At 41.2% G+C, this 27145-nt stretch overlaps 2 protein-coding genes across 5 annotated transcripts; one reads left to right on the forward strand and one right to left on the reverse strand.

Annotated features, from left to right (window-relative positions):
• The first annotated feature begins 28 nt into the window (after positions 1–28).
• Positions 29–11330, forward strand: LOC136436650 (MBT domain-containing protein 1-like). 3 transcript variants are annotated; one of them, XM_066430812.1, is made up of 17 exons: positions 29–163; positions 1826–1994; positions 2338–2510; positions 2849–2915; positions 3538–3614; positions 4137–4254; positions 4598–4732; positions 5095–5183; positions 5673–5910; positions 6283–6368; positions 6633–6737; positions 7072–7219; positions 7528–7607; positions 7803–8037; positions 8777–8851; positions 9209–9421; positions 9723–11330. In XM_066430812.1, exons 1-17 carry the CDS (start codon positions 143–145, stop codon positions 10196–10198), a joined length of 2505 nt encoding a protein of 834 aa, XP_066286909.1. In that variant the 5' UTR covers positions 29–142; the 3' UTR covers positions 10199–11330. The 3 variants fall into 3 exon arrangements, with proteins under 3 accessions (XP_066286909.1, XP_066286911.1, XP_066286910.1); XM_066430814.1 differs by having other exon boundaries at positions 2374–2510; XM_066430813.1 differs by having other exon boundaries at positions 30–163; positions 1829–1994.
• Positions 11331–12913: 1583 nt separating this feature from the next.
• LOC136436649 (protein Jade-3-like) lies at positions 12914–25042 on the reverse strand. Of its 2 annotated transcripts, XM_066430810.1 has the most exons (15): positions 24648–25042; positions 22943–23017; positions 22151–22261; positions 21449–21710; positions 20944–21092; positions 20450–20598; positions 20045–20107; positions 18645–18763; positions 17913–18018; positions 17614–17679; positions 17302–17403; positions 16985–17118; positions 16443–16563; positions 16032–16157; positions 12914–15507 (listed from the first exon to the last, which is right to left on the reverse strand). In XM_066430810.1, exons 2-15 carry the CDS (start codon positions 23013–23015, stop codon positions 14017–14019), a joined length of 3072 nt encoding a protein of 1023 aa, XP_066286907.1. In that variant the 5' UTR covers positions 23016–23017; positions 24648–25042; the 3' UTR covers positions 12914–14016. The 2 variants fall into 2 exon arrangements, with proteins under 2 accessions (XP_066286907.1, XP_066286908.1); XM_066430811.1 differs by lacking the exon at positions 22151–22261.
• Positions 25043–27145: the final 2103 nt, after the last annotated feature.

The following is a 27145-nucleotide window of genomic DNA, read 5'->3' on the forward strand; positions in this document are numbered from 1 at the left end:
AAAGCAAAACCAAGAGTGCGCGTGTGCAGAGGCTTTATGCAAATTATGTTGATAGCCACAGTCGGCAATGGAGAAAATTCAACCAAGTTGTGATAGAATTTCCCACAAATAACTGTACAGCAGGAGGGACAATTAGGCTAAAATGGATGGCTCTTTCCCCCATGTGAGTATGACTATAAGATGCCATGTTAATTTCACACAAAAATGTCTTTTAATTGTTTTTCTGCGAAGAAAAACGTCGTAATGTTTCCCGCCCTCTCAGTCAAAACATGCAGCTGAGGTCGCGGCCGGCCAAAGTTGCAACTTTTTATCCACAGTTTAGCGGCTAATTCTTTAAAAACTGCCTGTTAAGTGTACAGTTTATGATTAAAATCATCACAATTTACTCCAATTGTGTGTCGTGCTTCGCAGACGAGCCGAAAGAGTGCAAAATTGTCGTTTGAGTGTTCTACTAGGGGAATGTCTCCAAAATCAGCCCCCCACCCCCAGCCCCTACAAAATTTATTTACAGATGCAGACAGCTATATTTTCATCCGGCTTCCATAATTTTGCAGACAACGAATTTCAAATTTTGTTTGTTTTTGGCACGATTTATAGATGTTTGCTAATATATGAGAGCTAAGGTTACGATAAATTCCTATAGTTCGTAGAGGGGAATATGATTTTTGTTATGCAGATGAAGGAGACCTTGAGAAAATCCTAATGAATCACCTGACGTGTCCTTGGAGTTCGTGGTGTTGCAAATACAATCTAAATCACTAAACAGACGTAGGGGATGGGGCCCAGTTAAAGGAACAAGGTCGACCACAGCCCGGTCATGTCAATTAATGCACTGCAAGTGCAATATTCAAGGATGCAGAGCTAATATTTAGTTATCTTCAAAATAGTTTATGATGGATAAAAGATGTTAAAACTGAGAGCTATTTACAACTCATAAAAGTGATAAGACCAGGAGTAATAGAAATCTTGATTCATCTGATCGGATGCTGTGTTAGATATTTGTTTATCATACTTTGAGATCTCCTAAAGAAGGGAAGAAAACTATCGACCTATCATACTAGGAAAAAAGCACCATCGCAGTATTTTTCAAAATGATGACCGTGGCATTAATGCTGACAGTATCCAAAACTTAACAGTTAACTGCATCTAGTATCATTTGAAAATGTAAAAGTTTTAGAATTACTATCTATGTATTTTATGATACATAGGTACGTAAAGTTGTATTTATTGACCTTGTCAGAAGTTAGCCAGATAAGGTCAACATGTTGACAGATTCATGATATAAGGGCATCCCATGATGGAGTAACCTTGTCAGTACAACTCTCAGTGCTATGAATGACTGAGTGCTAAATTTTGGTAATTTTTTTCTGTTAGCTTTGCCAGATGTAAAAGCCCCAGACCAACTTGGCAGCAGCATTAATATTATGCTGCAGCTGAACAAATAAAATAAATCATCACATTTCACAGCTGTTACTTCTGATTAAGAGAGAGAGAAGACTACTGCCAAATAGCCTCAACCTAATTTGTGTTTGATTAAAATTTTAAAATGTACTACAGTATGCAATGTAATACTAACAGTAACTCAAGTAACTGGATAGACAGTAGCTGACGAGAGATAGCGGATGCTACCGGTACCTGAAACGTCTGACCATTTCCAAAATCTATCCAGTAGCTTGAGTAACTGTTACCTTCAGAGTTCTGTATCTTATAACATGGCTGTCTAACCTTCATCGCTGTCAATACTACAGTACATTGTGGAAAACTTCATAAATTGTATCCATCATTCTATGACAACGTTAATCACTATGTTCCCCACCTGTTACAGCAGATGAAGCTGGAGGATGACGATGACGACATGGGGAACTCTAACGACAGTTACGCCATGATGGACGCGTACGACAGCCTGGGGGAGGGCTCCAGCAGCCCGAGTGAAAGCGAGGGGGAGGACGAGGATGACTCCAGGGATATGGACTATGGCAGTGATACTGGGCTAGGTGGGTAGTATACAATTCTAGGCTTAGATGTCACATGACTCTTGATTTTTCTTCAAAAAAATTAAAAAGAAAAACTTTAAAAAGGGCGAGATTGTGCACCTATTCTAGAAAGTGAACTTCGAGCCCTGGTACATCTTTCTTAATTACAATAAATCACAGCCCCAAGTCTGTTTTTTTTTCAAAATGTTAAAAATGTAACTTTTCCTTCGACAAATTATTTTTTCCTTCTGTATGTTTGTCGAGACTGTCGGTTTTTAGTTTCATTGAAGTTATTTTCACCTGATCATGATGCACAATAATGAACCGTTTTTAACTTTTCCTTTGTTTTTCTTTTCTTCTGTAGGGTTAGACGTTAACCCGGCTGTGATTCCCTCTACAGTACGGTGTGACCGTTGTGGGAAGGAGGGGGTCCGCCACGCGTTCTATGGCAAGGAGAAACGGTACTGCAGCGTAGCTTGTTCCCGTAACGCTCACTCCAAACCTGCTGTGCCAAAGGTCAAGAAAGATTCTTCGGGGGTAAGTGGTCCTTTCTTGTAAAGTCTTTGTTACCAAGGTCGATAATCATTATCAAAAGTTTGTCCCCAAAACCCAGAAGTGTACGTGTTTAAGTTAACTTAAGTCTTGCAAAGTTTGCCGTTGTACAGTATTACACTCCTGGATAGAGTTCATTGGTCTCGGCAGGATTTTATTTTAGCGTGATTCTAATGCTAAGGTGGTTAGATTTTGAAAATGTAAGGTAAAAAGTTGGCATCCTATTATACTATAGTCTATAGTAACTTAGTAAGGGTACTCATTCTGGGACTGAATTACTTTTAGATTATGATGTAATTAAAATTTATTACCTTTCCCCACAGGTCAAGTCAGAGAAAAAGAGTGTCCCTCCACCTCCCATTCCCAGCACAGTCAACGGCTCCAAGAACAGTCAGTGTTTTCACTTCCTTGCTATGTATATGCTATATTGATAGAAGAAGCAAATAACTGCTTAGTCTTTTTAACCCAGTTTGAAACATACTTTGTTTCAGTAAAAAATAGTTCAGTGCTAACTGCTTGATATACACCTTTCTCACGCGGCGGACATGATAGAATGAAGACGAGGCCAATGAGGCAAAGAATAAAAAATAATGTACAGATTTAGTTTTCCTGCTAAATCACATTAAGTTTTAAAATATGATATCCAAGTATCAATATTACAACAAATGTAATGTACAAAAAAGATGCAGCAATTTAGAGCGACGTTGAACAATCCCATAGTCTCCGCCCTCCTCTGTCAAAACGTTGAAATGCAAAATAAAAACATAGAAATGCAAATATTTGACGGTCATGCAGCCACTTCCTCATTGGTCGATTCTCTAATTATCAGGTAATCATTGGCGAAACTGCTAATTGTGATTGACAGTTAGGATCGGTCTAATGTTTGCCACAAGGGCCTCGTTTTCATTCTATCATGTCCGCCGCGTGAGAAAGGTCTGTTGTGCTGTGTGTATTTTAACCCCTGAAATCGAGCACACCTTGACCTTAACTTGTGTAACTTTTTGTCTTACAGAGCCGGGCCCGTTTGACTGGGGAGTTCATGTTGATATAGAGAAGAAGGAGGCTGCTCCTGTCACATCATTCAAACATGTATGTTACACTTTGTATTTTCAGAGTTGAAATGCAAAGAAAAATCTAAATACTGGTCACTTTGAAGTTTGAAAGCTTCTTGGGATTCTTTCATTTTTCACGAACTGTACAGTTAAGTTTCAGATAAGGACATGGTTCTCCATATGTCATTGTGTCGTTATTTCAGTCGTAAGTTTTATAGTTATGGATATGTTATATAATTAGGTTGACCATTGCTCGGAAGACATATGCTGTAAAAGGGGAAATGTTCCGGTGGTTTTGTGTTCACAGTTCACCGCAAAAATATTTGTTTTGTCTTCTGTCCGCCTACCCTCTTGTTTCGACAATGTACTGTAAACCACCGCAAACACTCCATTTTCTCCCTACCACGACATAAATTTCCCACAGACTTAAAGCCTTTTGCAGTAAGTAGATATGTTTGACAGTACTTAGATCCAGTATGAGCTGTGCAGTAGTTGCAGGGAAAATGGAGTCAAAGTGCACCTTCATCACTGATGTATGTTCACCATGTGTTATTGACAGGCTCCCATGTCAGGCCACTGGTCAGACGTTGCTGTGGGAATGAAGGTGGAGGTGCTCAACACAGACTGTGATCTTCCCAGCAAAGTCTTCTGGATCGCTCAGGTTATCAAGATAGCAGGTGAGAATCCTTAGAAACAGTACACCTCAAGTTTTCACTGCTATTGTGCAGTCAAACCAGGCCAATGTGGCTAACTTTTTGGTGGTCCCATAGCTAATTTTCCCCATTTGTACAAGCAGTAAGAATCCAGTCTATAGTTACCACCTGTCCACATATACAAGAATTTATCGGTCCCCTGAGTGGTCTTCTTGGACAGCTTTGACTGTCTTTTATTCCAGTACTGGACACAAGGTCTAGCTTTGGGATTGAACATTTCTAGGGTTTAGGTTTCATTGTTTGCTCCTCCCCACAGTCACATACACTTTGTAGTAAACATCCTTCACGACTTTCCCATTTCCTCCAGGTTACCGTGCAAAGCTGCGGTATGAAGGGTTTGAGGAGAACTCCAGCCTGGACTTCTGGTGTAACCTGTGCACCATGGAGGTCCACCCTGTGGGCTGGTGTGCCACCATAGGGAAGCCACTTGTCCCACCCAAAAGTAAGGAAACCTCTCTATAAACTCTAGTTACTTCAAATTTGTACTAACACTTAGACTTCAATCAAATCAACTTAAAGCTTGTAACCTCTTGCTAATTGTGCACTTAAGCTTCACATGCCAATTGACAAAAGATAGTAAATGCTATCTGAAACATTTGACTGTTTAAAAAAATCTATACAGTTATTTGAGTCACTTTTGTATTAACTATTATATATCATATTACCTGGATGTTTAACCTTCATCAATGTATGGAGAGATATTGTTTCAAACGACTAATGGATGAACTGAGCCAAACCCTTTATATATCATTTCTGTAGTAACATTTGTAGTTATACAGATGTCGTTTATGTTTCACTCTTCAGCCATCCAGCACAAGTACACCAACTGGAAGGGCTTCCTGGTCAAACGGCTGACAGGGGCCAAGACTCTTCCTGGGGACTTCTACACCAAGGTAGGCTGCTGAACTATTGTGTTTCATTTGTTGTTGAGTGCCAACAGTGTAAGTTCAATGGAAAGAAAATACATCCGTCTATATATATGATAGTGTTGGTATTTATGTCACAGCTGATATAGCCCACAAGATATTTGACTTTATGTCATACCTGGGCCGTGATATCATTTGATAAGGGGGTTACGGTCCAGGCCATATTCTACGGTATCCCATGGGCTTCTATTTGTATTCCGGATGCTTCCATAGAATACTTTGCATGCACCACTTGTTAGAACAAGTTGTTGTTTGAGGACACAAAATTTTCTCAACTCATTTTCTGGCACATTTCGCATTGAAATGTCTGTTTTCTTCGGGTGGATATGAAAAAAAGAATACAACAAGCATCATCCTTGGTCCCAGCCCCCGGGGACCTTGGGTGGTACAGAATACACCGTGTTGTATTCTCTTTTTAACTGACCAGTTGACTGACTGTTGACTGTTACTCCCCAGGTTGTTGAGAGCCGTGAGTGTAAGTTCAGGTCGGGGATGCAGCTGGAGGTGGTGGATAAGTGCAGCATCAGCAGCATGCGTGTGGCGGTGGTGGACGAGGTGGTGGGGGGGCGGATCCGCCTGCTCTACAGGGACAGTCAGGACGAGGAGGATGACTTCTGGTGTCACATGGCCTCACCGCTCATCCACCCTGTCGGATGGTCACAGCTGGTCGGACACAAGCTCACCGCCACTGCAGGTAACTTACAGGGTTATTTGTGTGAAATAGGACTGGAGTGTATTTTGATCCAGTGTAGCTTCCTGGAAAGCTAAACGTTCACTGTGCGTGACAGTATAGATGCCATGTTAAGTATGGGCAGCTGCAATGGACACACACACACAGCTCTTTTATGAAATGTAAAAAAAATTACAGCAAATCATTGCTTCATGCCCCTTTGATTGCAAGTTGACTGCGATTTAAGCAGTTTCTTCATGTTCTTATTGACTCATCCAATTACACGACCACAAATAAAGATGGTGAAGTTAAGCATTACGATGCTAAGAATTTGCCTTAACTATTGGCATGATAAGTGGTGAAAAAAAAGGTTAAACATGTTCATGTTTTTTCCAGAGTACAAGGCTGCATCTTACGCCAAGACAATCTCCAAGAAGCTAGATCCCATGGACTGCCCTCCAGACCTTTTTAGAAAAGTTCAGGTGAGTTTTCTGCCACTTACTACACTTCCTGCCATTTTCAAACCAAGGTTTGCACATTCATGGGAATATGCCAAGTATATTTCAGCTTTTGTGTAATGAAAGTAGAGTAGTTTCCTGGAGGGTTCTGTTGATCAAATTTTTGTAAGGTTAGATATATTTCGATATTTATGTTGTTTCTATCTACTAGGGTAGCTTACTGACATGATTGTTGATTTAACAAGGTAGGAAATAAACAGTTGACAAACAAAATGTTCTGTTTCACAGGAGAAGACTGTGGATTCGTCCCACCAACAGTTCCAGGTGGGGATGAAACTGGAGGCCATCGACCCTCTCAACCTGTCCACTGTGTGTGTGGCTACTGTCAGGAAGGTACAAGAGCAGTGCCATTATTGTTTGGGCTTGTCTGTGTGTGTGTTTGTTTGTGTGTATGTGTGCGTGCTTGGTCACGTGCATGTGTGTGTGTGTGTTTCTGCAAATCCCAATATACACTATGCACCATTACCATACAACCTCAGCACTGTTATTTTTGTCCATGGGACTGTAATTCAATGGTTGCAAAATTGTGGTGGTGGTGAAATCTGCTATTTTTGTTTGCCAAGGTTTGTAAACAAACTAATGGTCCTGCGTCCTCACACTTTGTGTATCCCCAAGATGGCTTTGTGAATGTAGTTTCTGAGCCCCTGATGATTGTACCATTGTCCAGGTGCTGAGAGAAGGTTATCTGATGATCGGGATTGACGGGATGGAGACACCAGACGGGTCGGACTGGTTCTGTTACCACCAGACTTCTGCCAGCATCTTCCCCGTCGGCTTCTGTGATCTCAACAAGATCGAACTCACGCCACCCAGAAGTACGTTCTTTGAGATTTTCAACAGATGTTTATGTTATTATCAAATAACAACATGAAGGAGGCAGTAGGCACTTCATTTTGTGGATGGGTTGTGGAAGACCAAAAAAAGATGAAAAATTTGAAAACAAGCTTGAAGACCATGTGTCTAAGAAGACCGGATTCAATAGGTCCCCTGAGTAGTCGTCTCAGGCAAGGTTGACCGAAATAGCATTAGAGGAGTGACAACAAATCATTGCATTGTTGGCCCTTGCAAGCTGGTTGTTGAAATGAAGAAATTTTGATAAGATCTTTTGTTATTATTGTTGCAGATTACAGTGCTCCATTCAAATGGCTGGACTACCTGAAGAAGACAAAGTCCCAAGCTGCCCCAGTCAAGCTTTTCAACAATGTAAGTACACACTATGTTTGTAGGGCAGCAGAAAACACAAGTTTTCTGTGTGAAATCATGCTATTCTGTGTGAAATCATGATTCATAAAGTAAGCATTGCTTGCTAGGACCAGAGTGTGTGACTAGGCCTGAATGGTGTTGATATTTGTTTATTTTGACCTGCTGATTAAATTACTTTACTTGTATCTTCCTCAGGAAATCCCTAACCACGGCTTCAAGGCAGGGATGAAGGTGGAGGCCGTTGACCTGATGGAGCCCCACCTGGTGTGCGTGGCCACGGTCGTGCGCGTGGTCGGCCGCCTGCTCCGCGTACACTTTGACGGGTGGGAGGACACGTACGACCAGTGGGTGGACTGTGAGGCGCCCGACCTGTACCCTGTCGGCTGGTGTGAGATGATGGGATACCCGCTACAGCCACCCCTCATTAAAGGTAAGGACCACGGTCTATGCTGCTAAGGGATAGTGAATAGCAAGCCCAATTGTATATCACAAGGCCAGGGGTTTCATCATCTTCTGTACTGCTCAGCTCACTATGAATGAAGCGGATTATTAGCAGCTGCACAAATGTTAGTAACGGGTGCAAACAAATAGAAGAGATGGGAATAGACCAGGACATGTCCCACGAACAGGACAAGTGAATTTAGTGGTGTTAATAATTACATATTTACATATGTTAAAATCCCAGCCTTAGATGTGGAGGTGTTCTGTGGAGCAAGGCACCCAACCTGTGGTTTAGGTTTCCAGGTATTACGTCCAAAGAGCTGCTCAATCTGTCTTGATTTGCTTATATACTTAGGTCATATACTAGTTAGGATATACTCCACCACAACTCTGAAATGTTATCAACTCTATCAATCAGGTGTAAATGAGTACTTAGCTTCTGTTAGGGACGTCCCTCGGATAGGACGTTAAAAAGAGGTCCTGTGATCGAGGAGATCCACAACTTGAGCACGTTAAAGAACCCACCGCACTTATCGAAAAGAGAAGAGGTCCTTCCCAGTGTAAGTGGTTTCAAAACCTACAGTCCTATGACCGCACATGGGTTCGCCCCCCCCCCCCCCCCCCCTTAATAGTAGCCTCCGGCTAGTTGGGCAACCCTGGCATGTACATGCTGAACCAATAAATAGATAGATAAAAATGTAATGAACTGTTCTTTTGTTAATTTTCAGCTTCCCCTCCAGCCAAGACAGACTCCTCCAAGAAGAGAAAGAGCAAAAAGCAGACCTCCTTTGGAACCAGAAAGAGTAAGATATCACTTGTCAATGTATAACAGCTAGGAACCACATTAACTGCATTGTTAATCTTAGTGTTTCTTAATTCTAGTTTAATGTCCTTTTTTTTTCAATTTTGCATGGTCACAAGGCCAGGGCTAGGCCTTTGTAATACCTGAGGCTAGGTGGCTAGATGGGCAGCCCAGACCAAACCAATACATAGATAAAGTACCTGCTTTCATTTCATGATACACACATTTTTATATACTAGTAGCAGTCTTTCAGAAAGTTAGCCTTAAAGCCCTGGTTTTAGATAATACTGTAGCAGAACCAATAGAAGAAGAAATGAAAATCCACTCTGCTCATTGTATGTTTATCATTTTCTTACAGAGAAGAAGCAGACTTCCAAGAAGGTGACGTTAAAAGTCGACCCGTCAGCGCTACAGTCGGACTACTACCATCCACTAGATGATGAGGCTCCTCCTCATGTCAATCTTCCTGCCCATGCGGTCGCCGCGGCGATCCCGCCCGTGAAGGACCCCGATGAGGAGGAGAAGGATGAGAAACCCAGGTTTGACGACTTGGACGCCACCATGCAACAAGGTAAGACTAAGATTTCAGAAGTAGAAAGCATCTGTAGCTTGAGACAATTGCAAAGGTCTTAACTGGTACCCGATTAAGCCTTCAAGACTGCATAGTATGAAAAATAATGATAGAAAGACTGCAAAGCAAGGGAAAGTTAATGCTCTGCAGATAAGGAGATATTGTATGAAGATTGTATTCATGTTACCTTCTCCTGTTTTGCAAATATAACTTTAGAAGTCCTTTTTTGTTCCTGCAGGTTTTTGTCTAATCCCTGTGACTTTTTCCTGTTGAACTGATGTGTTTGCTCTCTGTATTCCAGCCATATCCAGCACAGCAGCCCTGAAGGACGAACCTGTAGACGAGGGCTACGACGTGACCACACCAGCCGCCCCGGCGCTTCAGTCCCTCCCCAACTCCAGAATAGACGAGAGCTCTCAGGACGGGTCCTTACAGCAGGCCGCCGTCGGCAGTGCTTCCATTCCAGCCAGACAAAGTCTTAAGACACAAGCCAATCTCCTTGGGAACCCAGAGAACCACAGACTTTTAGTCTCGTCAAAAATGGACACAAACGCCTCAGGTGTGCACCACAACAGTAGCAGCAATGCTTGGTCAGGAACAGACTTCGCTAGCAGAAATAACGAGCACATCGGAAAGGGCACGGTCAATCAAGTATCAGCAATGAGCGTAGGAATTAAGAGCAAAGAACAGCAGCCAAGACCGGACCAAACCGGCTCCATGTCCAAACCGATGGTGCAGACGGAAGTGAAGAAAACCCCTCAAGTGATAACGTTGTGACCTCTAAAGACGACATTATGTTACCCGATACTTTGTTCTATTGACTTTTGAAGTTAGCGTTTTGTTAGTAGGAGTATGAAAACTGTTACATTTTGTTAGTCTTTTATGATATAGTCTATCGGTTTGAAAGTGCTCCATATTGGTTGCAGGTTTGCCAGCGTTAGGACAGGTTGAAAGTAAAGTAGTTACAGCAGAAATGGCCAACATTGTGATACTATTTTTGGAGCTTTATTGTATCAAGGTTCTGAGTTGTTGTCAGCAAAATACTCCAGGTTGTTTGTTGTTACCATAACTGTATACAGGAGAACATTTAAGAACGTTCGAGCCAAGAAATTTTTCCTTAGTCTTTTATTTTTAGCCCCTAGAGTCTAGATAGCATGACTTGTGAAAACAACAAAGATTCATTGAGTAATACGTAAGAGTGCTAACACACAAAGTTTTGATGAATAGCTAGAAGTTCTTAGTTATGTTTTATGACAGATATTGCATTAACAGTTCATCCATGCTAGTTTTCATTTTCTTTTAAAAGAGCTGAACTTAACACACTGGTAAGCTGTGAAGTTACGTGTACATGTTTGGAGATGTTCACAGTTCCACACCATTTTGTACATAGGGTGTAAAAATCAGAGTGTTGTGACCTGAGAACATTAGTTCCAGGCTGTTCATATTGGTGCTGTACAGACAAAAGCTTTTCTTATTGCATTGCCAAGACATTTATCAGCATAGCACATTTCAACAACAATAAGGAAAACAGTACAAATGTTACAGATGTATTTCTTCACGAGAATCTGTAAGACTTGTAAAGATACGTTAAAGCTTTTGTACGAAAACATTATCATCAGCATAACACTTTCTGATAACAATAAGTAAAACATACAACACAATTCTTAAAGAATACCTGTACCAAAAGATGTAGAGAATGTCTTGATCAGTTGAAGATGAGTTCAGATTTATACAAGCATGTTTAAAAGACCACACTGTTGAAAGCATCCTGCCAATGTGTATCTGTCTGTGTGTGAGTTCTTGAGAATGTGCTGTGTGTCTGTTGAGCCAAACCACTGAATACTGTGGTGCCTAAACAAGTTTGCTTACAGCAAGTGTAAAGAATACATTCCCTTTTCAATCCATTCAAGCCATGTGTGTTGTTGTGTATCAGCTAAAACTTATCTACAATTGAGCAGCTCAATCTTATATTATGGAAGCCTCTATTGTTTGGATGATACGGTAACCATATGGATACTGTTTTGGATTTCATAAATGTCATTTACAAAGTAATCATAAGCCATGAAAACAAAGTCCTCTGGGTGATTTGCAAACTGCAGTACGCATAAGGTTAATTTTGTGGATATCTTTTCTAAGCATGAATGTTTACTTCGACCAAATGTTGACAATATTTATACTAGAAGATGTGACTTTGGGGCAACACAGGGATCATCAGAGATTCCTCTACTTGTCATAGCTATATCACATCTATTTTGTTTTCTCCCACAAAATAGCTGCACATTTATCTGGAAATCTACTTTTGATTGATGAAAATGTCAAGCTATATGTCTTAAAAACAGGACTTATCTTTTGTATTGACTCAATCTTCTAAAAATTCTACATACATCAAACTGTCCCTAACATACTTGCCTTTTTCAAGACTATTTGTGACTTGTACAAACTTACAATTTAACAGCCTGTATATGATTCGTTCAGAGAAACATGTTCCCACAACTTTCGAATTTTAGTGTTAGAAACATTGTTTACATTAGCAACTTGATGAATATTAGAATCTATTCATTCTTGGAAAAGTTATTGAGAAACGAATCATCACACTGAGTCACTCTATTTTCCTGTTAACACATGGCATGTAAGTATGTACATGTATGTAGGAGTCAAAAGAGATGCTATTGTACTGTATAGTAAAAGGTCAACATACATGTAGGTGTGCTGTTTATATACTGTATACACTAGAAGCTTGGGACCATTAATCTCCAAGCAGATCCACACCGGGCGCGAAAATCGTATATGCTAGCCAGAGAAGGTCCAGTCAGCCAGAGAGGGTTCATCAGCCCGGCTTCGAACGCCGGCACAATTCGCACCTTCTTTCTAAGCGCAGTTTGACTGCGGGGAGATTAGGTAACAATTGCGTGTTAATACCCTTGTTCTTTTGCAACATAGGGCAGATCCCTGCCGGGCTGATGAACCCTCTCTGGCTGACTGGACCTTCTCTGGCTAGCATATACGATTTTCGCGCCCGGTGTGGATCTGCTTGGAGATTAGGTACCATTAGGTATTACCAATGTTCTCTTGACATGTTCTGAGGAAAAGGACTTCCCTGTTTAAAGAATTGATACAGAGTATCACACCATGTCAGCTTTGTGTTATTGTCATAGTTTTGATAATCTTTATAAATAAAAACAAGGGAGACTTTGGGCCTTCTTTAGTTGCTCAAACACGAGTAGTGGTTAGCAACACAAAGACTGCCAAAATAACCATTTACAGCTTAATACTTCCCAAGGGAAAGTATCTGTTCATTTGTTTGATTGCCAAAGATGTTTTATTTAGGACATTTTCTTTTCATAAAGTGAATATAAAGGGAATTTTTGTGTGTGTGGGGGGGGGGGGGGGGGGGGGTCTGTATATGCGGTTAAAGATCTTTTTTCTGCCAGCTACATAAGTTGTCATGGCTGTTTTCCTATGCATCACACACACAAGCAACAGTTCAAGGTATCCATAGTGACCAGTTGTTTATTGCTAGAAATTTGAACCTCTTACCGGTATCTGACATTAACACTGAGTGACACATACAACATCATGGTCAAGTCCAAGTCTCCATGTATTTCCATTTCCTTACATCTCTCTTGGGACTATACACTGTACAGGTCTTTTACATTCTTAATACACAGCTACAAAAATAGGCATTAGGGAAATCATGAAAAGAAATTAATATTTTATTTTTTCTTCCATACATTTAGTAGCATATATCGACAATTTTGACATTTCTGAACAGCTATGAATGATAGAAGTTTTAGCATACATGTAAATGCTTTGAATATGTCTCTTTTTATTCCTATGTAGTTGAAGATACGTGTAGCTGAAGATACAGTAAAATGAACAGAATATGAATAGAAACTTTACATTCATAGATTAAACTTTGATCATTTGTAATTGTAAGTCATAGTAGTCTGATTTGAACAATTTAGTAATATTGTGGTCCAAGCCGCAACATATCAAATAGTCAAGAAACAGATCTAGATGTACTACTCTTCTGAAAACCAAATTATCTTTTGCTTTTGAAACTTAACAAAGGAAACAATAGATGCTTCTATGTGGTTTTGATAAGATAAATATAGTCATATGAGCTTCAATACTAGTTGATCCCATGGCGTAAACCATACATAATGTGCAAGAGCAGCTTTCATAAGACAAGTAGAATGGTATGAAGTACACGTCATGGCAGTAACATATATATAATCAACATCAAGCTTAGACCAAGTGAAAATTCAGGTAAGCTAAAATAACATTAAGCAATTGAAAAGAAAATTGAGAAGTCCAGCAAAAGAATCCAATGTTTCAAACTGTCTGAAGTAACGCTTCTTTGTTGAAGTGATGTCTATCTGCTTTGAGTAGCTCAATTGTAAACATCATTATAACTTTTAAAAAGACTTAGTCATCTTTCATAGAACTAATCAGGAAGTAATCATATAAGCACTATCTTCTGACTCATCAACATTTCTATAAGCAGCTAAATTTCTTGTACCAAACACATTTTTCTGATTGGGAAATCTACTAAGCTACGCATTTCTAAAAAAACTTAACGTAAACCACCAACGTTAGCTTCCCGAGTTCCAGAAGCGAGACACGGCATCTGTTATTCGATTCTTGATGCTTTTTGGTTTGGACAGGCCAACAGGAGAACTGTTCAACCTAGCGTTGGGAGACCCTCGACTGAGAGGAGAGCCCTGAAGTCTTGCCTGTGGGGAATTTCTCATCCCTGGCGAATTGTGAAGGCTTCTATTGGGCGACCGATGCGGCAGGTTTTGACCGTACCTGGAGAGGCGGTTTGCATGGGAGAGTCCCGTCGTTGACTCAGAGTCCGAGTTATGCTCCACGTCGATTTCGTTGTCAGAGTCGGAGTCAATCACGACTGTGGGAAGTTTCTTCGGCGTGGGCCCTGATTCGTTACTACCTGTCGGACTGGAGCTCCTACGCAAACTCACCTCTCCGTCAACGCTATCAAACTGGAGGTGGGTGCCGCTCGTTTGGTTAAAGTGGCGGTCGATCCTCTTCTTGGACAACTGGGTTGGAGAGGTACTGAGGGGGAGTCGGCGATACCCATCCCGACCTCGGTCACCAAACCTCATCGGCCGCTCCTGTCTATCCTTCAGAGGAGACTGCGATAATGGTGATTTCACCGGCTTTTGCTCAATTTTTGTCTTATTTACTGCATTAGGGCTGGTTTTCTTAGGAATCCTGTATCCACTAAGGTTGCTTAGGCTTATTCTTGGTGCGGATTCTTTGTACGACCTTTTACCATCCTCATTTCTGGAACTTCTGTAGTGGGAGGGCGATAGTGCGTCCGACTTGGGGGAGTTACTTTCTTTCACTTTGGGAGAAGTTCTGGGAGAGGTTCGTCTCTCCAGAGCGGTGGGCGATCTTTTCACTTCTTTCGCTGAAGGGGAAAATCTAGAGGACTCCCTACTTGGAGGGGATGACCGTGTGTCGTTCTTGTAATTTGGAGACGACCTCCTGGAGGGAGATCTTGAAGCGTTAATTGGAGGTGACCCTGACTTTCCTTTAAAGTTGGGAGACGTTCTTCTCCCCTCGTGGTGCCCTGAGACGTTAGTAGGTGAGGAATGGTTCGGACTCCTGCCCTTCTTGGGAGTTGTGTCTATGGATGCAATGTATTCATCAAGCTTCCTTTTCGTCACTTCGTGCTGTGGGAGGAAGCGCCCGTTTGCCCGGTCCCGTGACCGGTGTTTTGAGCTGTATTTGTGCTTCCCTTTGTCACCACTGCCTCGTAACAGCTCCATCTGAATGCTCAGCCCATTTCGCGGACTTTCCTCCAAGTCTTTCTGTTCCTCCAATGAAGGACTCTCTTGTGAATTTGATGCTACTTCCTCCTCCTCCATGGGCTCTTCTGTGGAATGTGGTTCACTGGTGATTTCTGGTTTGGGCTCGCGCAGCGGGAGGGTGCTTATGTCCAAGTCCTCCCACTCTTCTTCCACGACTTTAAGAGTCTTGTAGAATACCTCCTCGGTGACCCGGCACTGCTGCCTCTTCATCTTCTCCCGTTTGCCCACCATGTAGCACAGGTTTCGTACCTGGGAGACAACAGAGGAAACACAGTCAAACACTCCATTGTCGTAGTCTAAGACAGTGGTACAAGTTAAGTCTTAACAACAGTCTTAACCTATACCTTAAAAAGAAGATTCACTTCCAGGGGGGACATTAAGCTGTCCACCCTGCGTTTGTGGAGAGCAAAACCTTAAGCACATGACATGTCACCCTTAAACTGCGTGGAAACTGGATGGCAAGAAAAATTTTTGCTCTCCATTTTCTTTACTCGAAGGTAGAGTGATCTTGAGCCAGTTTAGCTCACTAAAGAGCTTATCTTCCACTGGTCATGACAGAGAATACAGACATTATGGACAATATTTACAGGTTCATTGTTTCAGGGAAATTACCCTAGTCTTTTCGACAAGTACAATGAACAGAGGACAACGGCTTAACGTCATGTCCTACTGCCTGCAAACCTTTCCAGTAGCATGCAGCATGCTGGGTGAGCAAAAACAATCGGGATTCAAACTCCCAACCTCTTGGAGGAGGATAAGAAACGGGTGCGTACCCTCTCCAGGTCCTGCCGGAGGTGCATGAACATCTTGAGTCTGCGGTACAGACTGTCCTCCTCAGCCTGGCTCAACAGGTCTGCCTCCTCTGTCTTAGGCATCACCAGTGGTCGATTAAAGTTTGCCTGTGGGGGCAAAATGAATGTCAATAAAGGACATGTACAATTGGCGTGGCTGTTGTTAAATGGAATTAAGCAAAACAAAGACAAATGGCATATCAACTTTGAAAAGCTTCCACCTTCCTTGGACACATTCCACCACAATGACAATGAATAATTTGCAAAAAGGTTCTCTTCAAGGTGTTTGTTATCCAAAAAATCCCATAACCACCTCTCCAAGATGCTCCCTGAAAACATGCATAACCCGAACATAGTGTTTCAGATGTTTTAGCACCAGACTGTTTGGCTCACCTTTCTCTTGAGTTTCCAGTACTCACACACCACATCCACCACATCCTCAGGCTGCTCCAGGGATGTAGCGATCTCTCCCGGGGACACAAGGGTGTAGAACTCCTCCTCTAGTCTCTCCAACCTGAACAAGACACACAACAAAGTTCCTTATGTTAATTATTTCATGCTACTTATCATCAAGGAGCTGTGGCGGCGTGTGGCTAGGCTAGATCAAGAGGTCACAGGTTTGATTCCTCGATAGACGTTGTGTCCTTGGGAAAGCCACTTATCACAACTTTCCCCACTCCACCCAGGTGTAATTAATTTAGCTGCAGTCCCCTTTATTGTACTTGTAGAAAAGATTTGAAAAATAGCCCTGATTCATTTAGCAAGTATACTGTACATCTGTACATCACAACAGAAAGAAAAACTTTTCAGTCAAGATAAATGGATCCAAACACATTTACTTTACTTAACTTCCAGTAGAACATAGCCATGTATTCTAACTAGTCTAAGGGAAGGCTGGATTCTAGACCAAGTTCAACAGCAACTAGATCCTTTACCTGTCAGCTCTTTCGTTCCTTTTTTCCTCTTCTGTCTTCTTCTTGGGTGACAACGTCGATGAGGGCCTTACAGTGGTCTCAGTCGCCCCATCTGTGACTCCTTGTCTTTTCTTAGTGTGCTTGGGACAGTATGACTGGAAAAAAATCCAATTCAACAATTAGATTGCATATTCTGAGCCTCTATCTGCAGAAAACTGTTGATAACAGTGAGGATGCAATGGCCAAGATCTATAGTATCAGTTCCAAACTCATAAACTACTTCTTAACAACAGCTTATCAAAATTCAAGAGCATAGTTTCTGTAATAGAACGTCTTACCTTAAATTTCACCTCTTCGTCTGGACCTTCTAGTACAGTCTTCATCTCCAGACCGTTTTGGAATGCACAGGTGACATGGAAGGCTACCTTACAGGTGGTCACCTGGAAATAAAGACAAGAAACTCATTGAAAATTTAACATTCTTAACATTACAGGTATATTATAACATCTTACACATAACTACGACCTGCTCTGTCTCACTGCTCAAAATCTCATCATATGATAAAAATTAAAAAAACATCGAATTATGGCATATTATGCTATCCTCCTCAACCTTTGACTGTCCACAAACACAGAGACTCCGACACTTACCACACACTGTATAGGAGCTCCTGTTCTCTCTCTACACAAGCAGCATATCAGGTCCCATCGGCTGGGCTGGATGAAAAAAGAACATAGAAGTTAAACATACAATACTACAAATTGTCAAAGTTGTAAAGAAATAAGATCTGTTCCTAGCCCCGACACACATACACACCCCGGCACACACAAAAGCACATACACATACATGACATATGATACATACACATACTACAAAGAAATCCACACACACACAAATACCCACACACATGCATATATACCCACACACTCACACAAACACGTTAACTTACAGGGATCTGTGAGATCTTGCAGACTGGTTCCATCTTCTCAGGAACCCCTATGCTGACCTCGGGTACCCACAATGCACAGCTCACGTGGCACCATTTTGTTCCACTCCTGCAGAAAGCAAAACAACAGCCGATTACATCCAAACCCAAAATTTCAAAGAGGAAAAAAATACATGTACTTTTCATTCTTCTTACCCTCGCTCATTGACACGTATCTTTTCTTACATTTACTATTACTAGAAGTGCAAACAGAGTATTCACAAATTTCCTTACAGGAAAGTAGTGCTGCATACCTAAACCCCGGACCTGATCTGGACTGGACCTAACATTTAGGTTCAAGTCCAAAAAAACCTAAACGCCTGGAAACAAATGTCTCTCACTTATACTCTCCTTTTTGTTTTAAACCATTTTAAACCTTCCTTAGATCGTGAAATTTGCACTGGAAAAATACAAAAAACATTGCTGTTTTTGTGTTTATAACTTAACTTTTGTGTTTACTACTGACTATATATAATTTTGCACATATAGTTTTCAAATTGCATGTAAAATATATGCCAATATGCAATTTTACATGTAACAGGAAAAAATTTTTTGGGCACACAAATGCCAAACTTACAAGTCCGTACCTGAACCTGAACCTCTGGATTTAAATCCGGACCTGAACCTGAACATGGGTTTAGGTATGCAGCACTACAGCAAAGTCAGTTTTCCTCAGATCACAAATTATCTTATTACCTAGTGCTCTTCATGGCCCCTCCCTTCTTCGGACAAAGCAGGCACGTGGGGCTGATCCCAAGGGCACACGTTCTACACACCCAGCTGCCTTCTGGGATCTTCTGGATACCGTAGCACGCCTGCAGGTCAAAAGACACACATTAAAATCATCTCATAAGTTGAAATAGAATAAGAGATTCTTCACATTCGGATAAAGGATAGACACTTGGAATCTCCAACAATATTCTAGAGTCAAATATCTAATGATAGAAATACTATATATGTGAACATGTGAGAAAGGCATAAGTTAAGCTGTAGAGCTTTCCACACAGTGGCCCTGAAATTTGGAGACTAAGTTTCCCAATTCTTTTGGACAAAATAGCATAGAATGCATGATACACGATGGTTCTTTGCTAAGGGAAAATTTCCACTGTAAGGGAGCGTATCAGGTTAACGGGACTCCCGCGCGGTCCCGGGGGAGCTGTAACGTCTTCTAAAAGATCATGATAGTTAGACAAACGATATCTCGCACATGTCTCGCCAATTGGAAATGAAACTAGCCAATGTGTATACCTAAAATCCTGCCGTTTTACTAATGTTGCATCATTTTGTCTGAATATTTTCTGAAATAGGCCAAGTTTGCTGTTATAGAAAGGATGTTCGGTGTAAAAAATATCAAAATGGTGTAAATAAGCCGGTTCTAAACGTTACTGAAAATCCAAATCTTCTATATTCTGAACAATAACAATAATTCTAAACTTTCTGTTTTAGGAATTTTTTCATTTCTCATTCAAATTATTTCTACGACCGAAAATAGGTCGAAAAATACATTTTTTTAAACTCAAACACCCGTAAATCAAAATTTCCGCCGTATCAAAAAAATCCCTAAAACAAAAGCCTGGGGATATTAGTTCTCGAAAATTTAAGACCTCGATGAGTGAGTTTGAACGCACATGCTCGAGTTTTTCATACCACTTTGGACCAATGTCATGCCTCGCGGATATGGGGAGGGGGTACTTGATGCCGGCGTAAACAAGTCCCGCAACATTCAAAGTCATCAACAATGGCGCCAGTAGCTTGGCTACATGTTCCATGTCCACAACAAAATGTCAGGAAAGATATACTGTCCAGAAAATAGTTTGTATTTGTGATAAAGTGTTTTTTCTTCTTGTGCAAGGGACCTAGGACAGAAAGGGCCTTTTGGCGCGAATTTACAGTGAAAACCTGCATATGACCGTGAGTGACCCCGAATAGAATGCATGTTCTATTCGATTACGTCACTTCGAACGTAATAGAATGTTGTTCGATTTCTAAAAAAGTCTGGAAATTTTGGGCCCATATTTGACCATCGTGATAATATGACATATACAAGCAGAGGTATGTTCGAGCAATGGAAACGTTACAAGGATGAAAGCGCCTACCTGGTGCACACAGATGTTGCAGCTGTCACAGAACACCATCTCATTGCCCTCCTCACAATCAGGCTGAAAAAATAACACAAATATGTAAATCAAACCATGAACATTCTAAATGTAAGTTTCCTTGGTGACAAAGTCTAAGGTAATGCATACTTTGTCAAATACTGAAAATCTTGAAATGATTTAATTTTTGCTGCGTTCACGATGACCTCTCCACTGCAAATTCATGACATCAAGAACAGACCATGCCAATGTATTTCTACCATGAACTTAAATAACACGAAAACCTCATTTTCTCTTTTACCGCGAACTTAAGTCCCAAAGAAAATGAAATAATTCTAAGCTGCTCTTTTACGACATATAACTCAGAAACAGTCCAATACCAGGAATGTATCAAACACAACTTACCGATCTGCATACGTCACAGATGACGTCCTCGTCATACTCGATCCCCAGCCCCTCTTCTGTCTCTATTGTCATCTGCTTGTTTTCATGGCACTTGTTCTCCAGCTCCTCTATAACCCGCTCCATGGTGTATTCATCAATGGCTGTGTCACCTGAAATAAATTTGTTATATTTCTCTTAATCAATAGCTTACTTGTCATGGAGTCAAAGATCCATCTAATGCTACTCTTCAAACTAGCCACACAAACTTCTCAGATGGCACAACTCTTTTATTCTATGCCAATTCCACTACGGTAGTCTACCCTTTGAAATTTTGATGAATATCATTTCTTCCAAAATCCCCTCTATGCCATTCCTAATGTTGTACTCTCTTTCAAGTCAAATCATACAGTTAACTTTTCCAGTTATGTGAGACAATAACTTCATTGAACAGCTATCTTAGGTCATCCAATGCTCTGTTATAATGACTATGGGGTACCAATGACAGCAGTCCTCACCCATAACTTCTCTCTCTGTGTTGACCACGGTAAGCCAGTGCAGGTCGGTATCATCCAGATCATATCTACATGCGTTGTCTGCCAGCTGTAGGGTCACACTGCCCTCACTGTCCTTCTCAGGTGCAGACAGTTTCAACAACTTTCGAGGCCTAGAAAAACATGATACAAGAAATGTGTAAAATTTTTAAAAACTCTGCAAATAAAATGCCCTGCAGTTCCAAAGGAAGCTGCTATTGGGTCCAAACTTATATTACTTCTTCCCCAGCACTACAGCTATCTACCAACCAAAAATCCTGACCATAGCATGTCCAGAACACGAGACAGAAAAACCTGAAGTGCTGATGCAGTACATAAGAAAGCTACCAGGGGGGCCTAAAACATAATCATTACCTCTATAGGACAAGACCTAACTACATACCAAATTTCAAGACAATTCCATCAATACCTTATTCAGCTGTAGGCTACCATTGCCAATCATCCATGTAAGAAATGCATCCAAACTTACATTTTAAAGCAGCCTTGCTTGTCCCGTGGTACGATCTCCTTCATGGTTGGGTGTGGGAACATGTCGGGGTTGACCGGTACCTGCACGCCGCGTTCCCACTCCTGTTTCCACGTGTCCGTCATCACCATGAACTCCTCGGGCTGGAGCTGCTGCGAATCTGGCAGCTTCATCGCCGATATCAGGTCCTTACGGAACATCTCCGCCGGCTTGTTGGAGTGAATACTGCGCTCAGACGGAGAGCCGAACTTGGAGAACTGGGAATCTGTGGGAATCATAACAACAAAGTCTGAAGATCAAGTTTCAGTGGTTAACGGCAGGGATTTGAGAGACAGTCTTCTTTAAGACTGTGCAGGCCAGGCCTCGAAATTAACTTTTTCTTCTACAGTCCCAAAAGCAATCAACTGTCCTTACTTGTCCAAATTTTTTTCTTCTTTGTATTACAATATGGTACCATACAGCCACATTGCAATGTAGAAATAGAAAGATTTTCTTTTCAATGTAGAGATGGCCAAATTTTTTTTCCTAGATCCTACAGCCCTTTTTCTTCAGTATGAAACAAAATTGTGTGGGACAAGATTTGGATTTGTACTGTTGTCCCACAACTGTCCCAAAGTGAATAATAATTAAATTTCTCTGTGATTTGGAAGTCGTGACAATGTTAACCTGGAGCCCTGGCAGACAGAGCAAGGAGAGGCGTGGTACCTGAGACAGGGTCTTGTTCACAATCGTTGGTGGATAGCGGCAGGGAGCAGACGCTCCCCGAGGCTTGGGAGGTGCTGCTACTGGGACCCTGCAGGCTGTCTGGAGAGACAGCTGAGTTGGTACAATATAGGGGGTTACCAGGGGGTAGGGCATGGTACATGGGCCAGGGTACACTTCCTGTTCACTGGCTTGTCAGATTAGTCACACATAACACTCACAAAACACTAAGCAGTGAAGAAAACGGAAATGCTACATGATAAGAGTTAAGTAGCAACAAGATCTCAAGAAGTCTAAGATTTATTCTATCTGAGAAATCATACAGATTGAAATGCATCTCAAGACCCTCATGCTTTCAAAATCAAAACTTTTAGATATTTATTTTCTAAAAATCAATGACAACAGTGTTTGATGGTAATGTAACTCTTGAATATTACTAGGAATTGAAATTGAAAATGGATCGCCCAATCTTCTATGTAACATGGGTAATTCAAAACCTAATTTAGTAGATTCAGTGAAAGCTTAAAATAGAATTTTTCCATATTCAGTTCCAGGAATAGTCGCAGTCTCAAATATTGAATGGACAAATGTATCTATGCCAAGGTTGTGCAAATATAGTCCAACCTCTTGATCAGTGCCAATTGATACATGCGAAACATGTGGAAGGAAGCCAAACACCTACTTCTAGTTTGTGATCATCTCAAACTGGAAGTACCAAAAGGTTACAGAATTATATTAAGGTATTGAATACCTTAACATCAGAATGAAATAATGATGTAGAAAAAGAGTACATACCTCTAGACACCTCATCGTCAGTATCGCTGCCATCACTACGACTTCTGCGACGTTTGGGCGCCCTCCGCTCCATGACTGAAAAATCGGCAGACACATCAGCAAACCAATAGTTGTACATGTAAATACAACAAGGATGCATCAGTTGAACTCCAAGATTGTTACCAGGATATTGTGATCAGACACATGTAAGCATAACAAACAAGTTAGATTTGCTGTAACCAATACATATTTGATACCATTCTCATTGTATTGAAAAAAGTATTGGTTAAGTGCTAAAAGTAAATGGCTCTGTTCCTATACTCTATTCTGACATGGAGATGCAACACAAAGGTTTCTGACAACTGAAACACCATACCTCTAACAAGGAATAGGCACGACATTCAAATGATCATTTGTATTATCATAACATCACTTCAGATTAACGCACACATGGTGGCTCTATTGTTCACACAAATCTGCTCATTTGCATGACAATGCAGCTCCTAACTGTACAGACCTGTATGAGTCAATGGACTGGTGGATTGTATCTAGGTCAGGTTACTGGGAAAAGCCTATCAGATGTCTGTAATCCCCAAGCAGATGGTGGGAAGAAAGATTGTAACATCGTCGCAAAATCCACATAAAAATGGGGCAGCCAGATAACATTACAAGTTTCCATTCAAACATCTGCTAGGAGATTACATCATCATCATCATCATTAGATTCATTGTCTTACACTCTGAATTTGTTGTATCTATATAACCCTAGAAGTGTCAGGTAAATTTGCATGTGTATTGGAAGCCCCACCATATATGTGTATCAGTAGGGCCAATCTAATCAGTGACAATTCATTTCCAGCTACACTGAAAGTGTTCATGACACGCATAACAAACATTTTACAGTTACTAAGGGTCACTTCGAAAATTGAAAAAATGACAAGGCAAGCTACCTTTCTCGTTAAAAGTTAATATATGTTTTAGAAATGAGGTATCTGTTTTTCATTGTTTTACAGTTATGAAAAACAGATGTTGGGGACTATTAGTTGGCTTTAAATGAGCAGTAAAAAGGTATGGGGTTAAACTGGTGATGCAATGTTTATTTTAAGTCAAAACTTTTGAAAACCCTTTTTATCCGACATTTCAAAATCTGTATTCTAACAAGTCAACAAAGCGAAGGTATTTCCCACCCCCGCCTCCAGCTAATTTGGTACCGCCCACTATTGTATTCCACACATGACCCCATTGACCCGAAACTTTACATGCCGTGGGGCCACTCTTCAAACCACCCGCCAATCGACACACCCTTAAAACACACCTCTAAACTTTAACTGAACATCTTAGAGTATTTATAGTACTCTAAGAAGTCGGTATATAGTATACTAGCACATGAGTAAGTGGTATGAGACGCGGGAAGAACTATTTCTTGTCGTGATAGCTGAACATTGCGTACTTGGCGCGAATCCAAGCAGCGTTACTTGAGAGGGCTGCACGAAAACTGATACAAAGGGAGAAAATTTGACAACGTGCTAGCTGGCTCGACGAGCCCGGCAGCATGGCTATAACGGTCGTGTCTTGAGGTATCATAACTTGATTTGAAACATAATATAAACATAATCATGACATATGACTGACCGACATTTTCCCATCCATATTGAAAGATTTGTGATGAAGAATTTTCAAACGATCGGAAGCATTTGGCTTCACAAGGGATGTCACGATACACATACCTTTTTGAAGGGTTTGAAATCTCAGCTACAACGGTCAGGCAGTCGTCGATCCTGACCAAAACAGCAGGCGACGCAGGAATGGCGGGTTTCCCCAGATAATGAGGGAGATGTTGCACTTTGTCCGTCCGCGCCAAGAACCCGCCTTCCCCGAAAAAATGGCTCCAAAAACACAACCTAATTAGATATTCAAACACAAATTTTTTACCAATCTGCGACGTGTTACGTCAAAAATCCAAATCGGCAGCCTTGTTCGACATCTTAGAACTACGACGGAATACAAACTGTCACCAGGAGTCCTTTAAATCCTGAGGAAATCAACGATTTCGGTCGGTGCAAAAATTTGAACCAAGAATGAAGTGGTTCAGTCGCCATGATGATGACGTCACTGGCAGGGCCGAGCCATCACGTGACCAAGTAGCGAGACTTCACGAGAAACGACGAGAACGTAGAAACTTGAGTGAAAAGGCGAAAATTTGTTCTTTCTTTCTGGTATTTGTTCTTGTTTATGGTTTACTGTAGAGGAAAGACAAGTGACCACATAGATAGAAGAACGCAAGGTTAGTTAAAGGTTCATCTTTGATGTCTTAACGTTCTTGTAAATGGGTGTACACACCTGCACGTTGCATGCCTCTCTCATGAAACCACTCATATCATGCAAGTTTTTGTGTGACAACTTGTGGGGATATCTAGCAGTTTGACCATGTGAATTATTGCTTGAATGTAAGATTAATACTAAAAGACGAAGATTAAGGACTTCATGTCAGTCAGATTATCAGAGTTACTGTTATCATATCATTTATGGTCTTATTGGTCTATTATGTACAGGTCAGCAGGTAAGGCGAATATTTGAATCCTTTGTTTCCACTCTATACACACCTGTAACAGGCTGTAACGTTATACATGTAGCACATACATCCACTATTCACGAACAACTCAAACTTCTATCCGCTCCATCCTAACAAACAGGAGCTTCAGATCAGCATCACAAGCACGTGGTGATTGATGGTTTTATTTCATCATCGTCACCCTCGCTAATTACCTAACCTACCCTCTTGCTAATCTAACCCATACCAAGCTTTGTTAAGTACTGTCTTTGCTGTACTGCTGTCTTTCCTTTAGGGAGCACAACCCAGTTTATTTGGGGTTTCAATTGGAGGCTGCGCATCCTCAAGTCTAGGTACTGCCTCTTCCAGGGAATTATTCTGAAGTAAATCAACTGTGTATGGGGTGAAAGCCTATCCCATCCGCTACAACTTACACAGTACAAGACCAACTTTTGTTTCTTCAACCTCTCCAAGGGACATTTCACTATCAACGCGGATGGATATCAGGAAATACGGCTCGGACCGAAACACAATTTTCACCAAAAACACACCAATCCAACCGCTTTTCGGCCATGCTAGTATCTAATATCAGTTCGAAGCACATTATGAGACATGTGAACTCAAACCCTGCCCTTCAAAACGTTTTCGTCACTTTTTTGTCGTGCACTACCTTGGACCCCGGTCGCGGAAGAACTGGGGTGTGCACCCTTTACTCTATTTTAACAACTTTTCTACAATAGCCTGAACATTTCAGGAGTCAATGATACTAGTATTGAACTTGAATTTGATGAATGAACTTCTAGGTCTATCGCTAAAAGGTCTCACTCAATATTTCCTCCCGTAGGCTTCTATATTGTAATACCTGTTATAATGTTATATGAATGCGTTTGTAATGAAGCCATAGGAAATGTACCAAGGTCATTCATTCTATGTTGAGAAAATTTACCCTAGATCATGTAAAAAAAATTGCCAATTACTTGAAAGCATACAATTCCTGTTTATAGCAATTTCAAACTGCACTTAGCTATACCCCAAAAATGACACTTTCTAGCTGCAAGCATACGACCGCACCACTCAACCACCAGGACTGTGCAAGTCCGACCTTGCGTGCAGCTGCCAAACTTTACCTGCCAATTTCTTCAGTTACAAATGGGCTTTCATCAGTTTGACGCTTGAGATCAGTTTTGCTGGCTAAAAGGAAATTTCCCACCAATATAAACACATGTTCATGCAGCCGTTAATTTTTTGGGTCCGCACTCTTTAAAGGCACCCACTCAGAGTAATACATGAATGAGACAATAACAGTGTAGCTTGTGGCCATTTCTTGGTCATTGTATATTTCTTGTTCTTTGGGTATTTCCCCAAGGTTGTCATTTTGTATAACTATAAGCCTAATTTCTTTCCTGTGCACTACTAGATGGCAGGAGGAACACCAAGAACCAAGCAGGGAGCTGCTACTGTCAATGGCGTCCACACAGACATAGTTTGTACCGCTTTTGGTGACTCCATTTTCGTGGTCGTGACACAGTACCAGAAGATTGGTACGTTAGTCCAGGTTGTGCCTGGCGTTTCTGTGGATGGCACATCGGCGCCGACTTACACGACACGAGTGCTGCTCGGAAAAGACGAACCAATGACGCATGTGTTTGCAAGGAGCCTTGGAGAGAAGATTTG

The sequence above is a fragment of the Branchiostoma lanceolatum genome, chromosome 6 (genome assembly GCF_035083965.1).
Source record: "Branchiostoma lanceolatum isolate klBraLanc5 chromosome 6, klBraLanc5.hap2, whole genome shotgun sequence".
NCBI classification, from domain to species: Eukaryota; Metazoa; Chordata; class Leptocardii; order Amphioxiformes; family Branchiostomatidae; genus Branchiostoma; species Branchiostoma lanceolatum.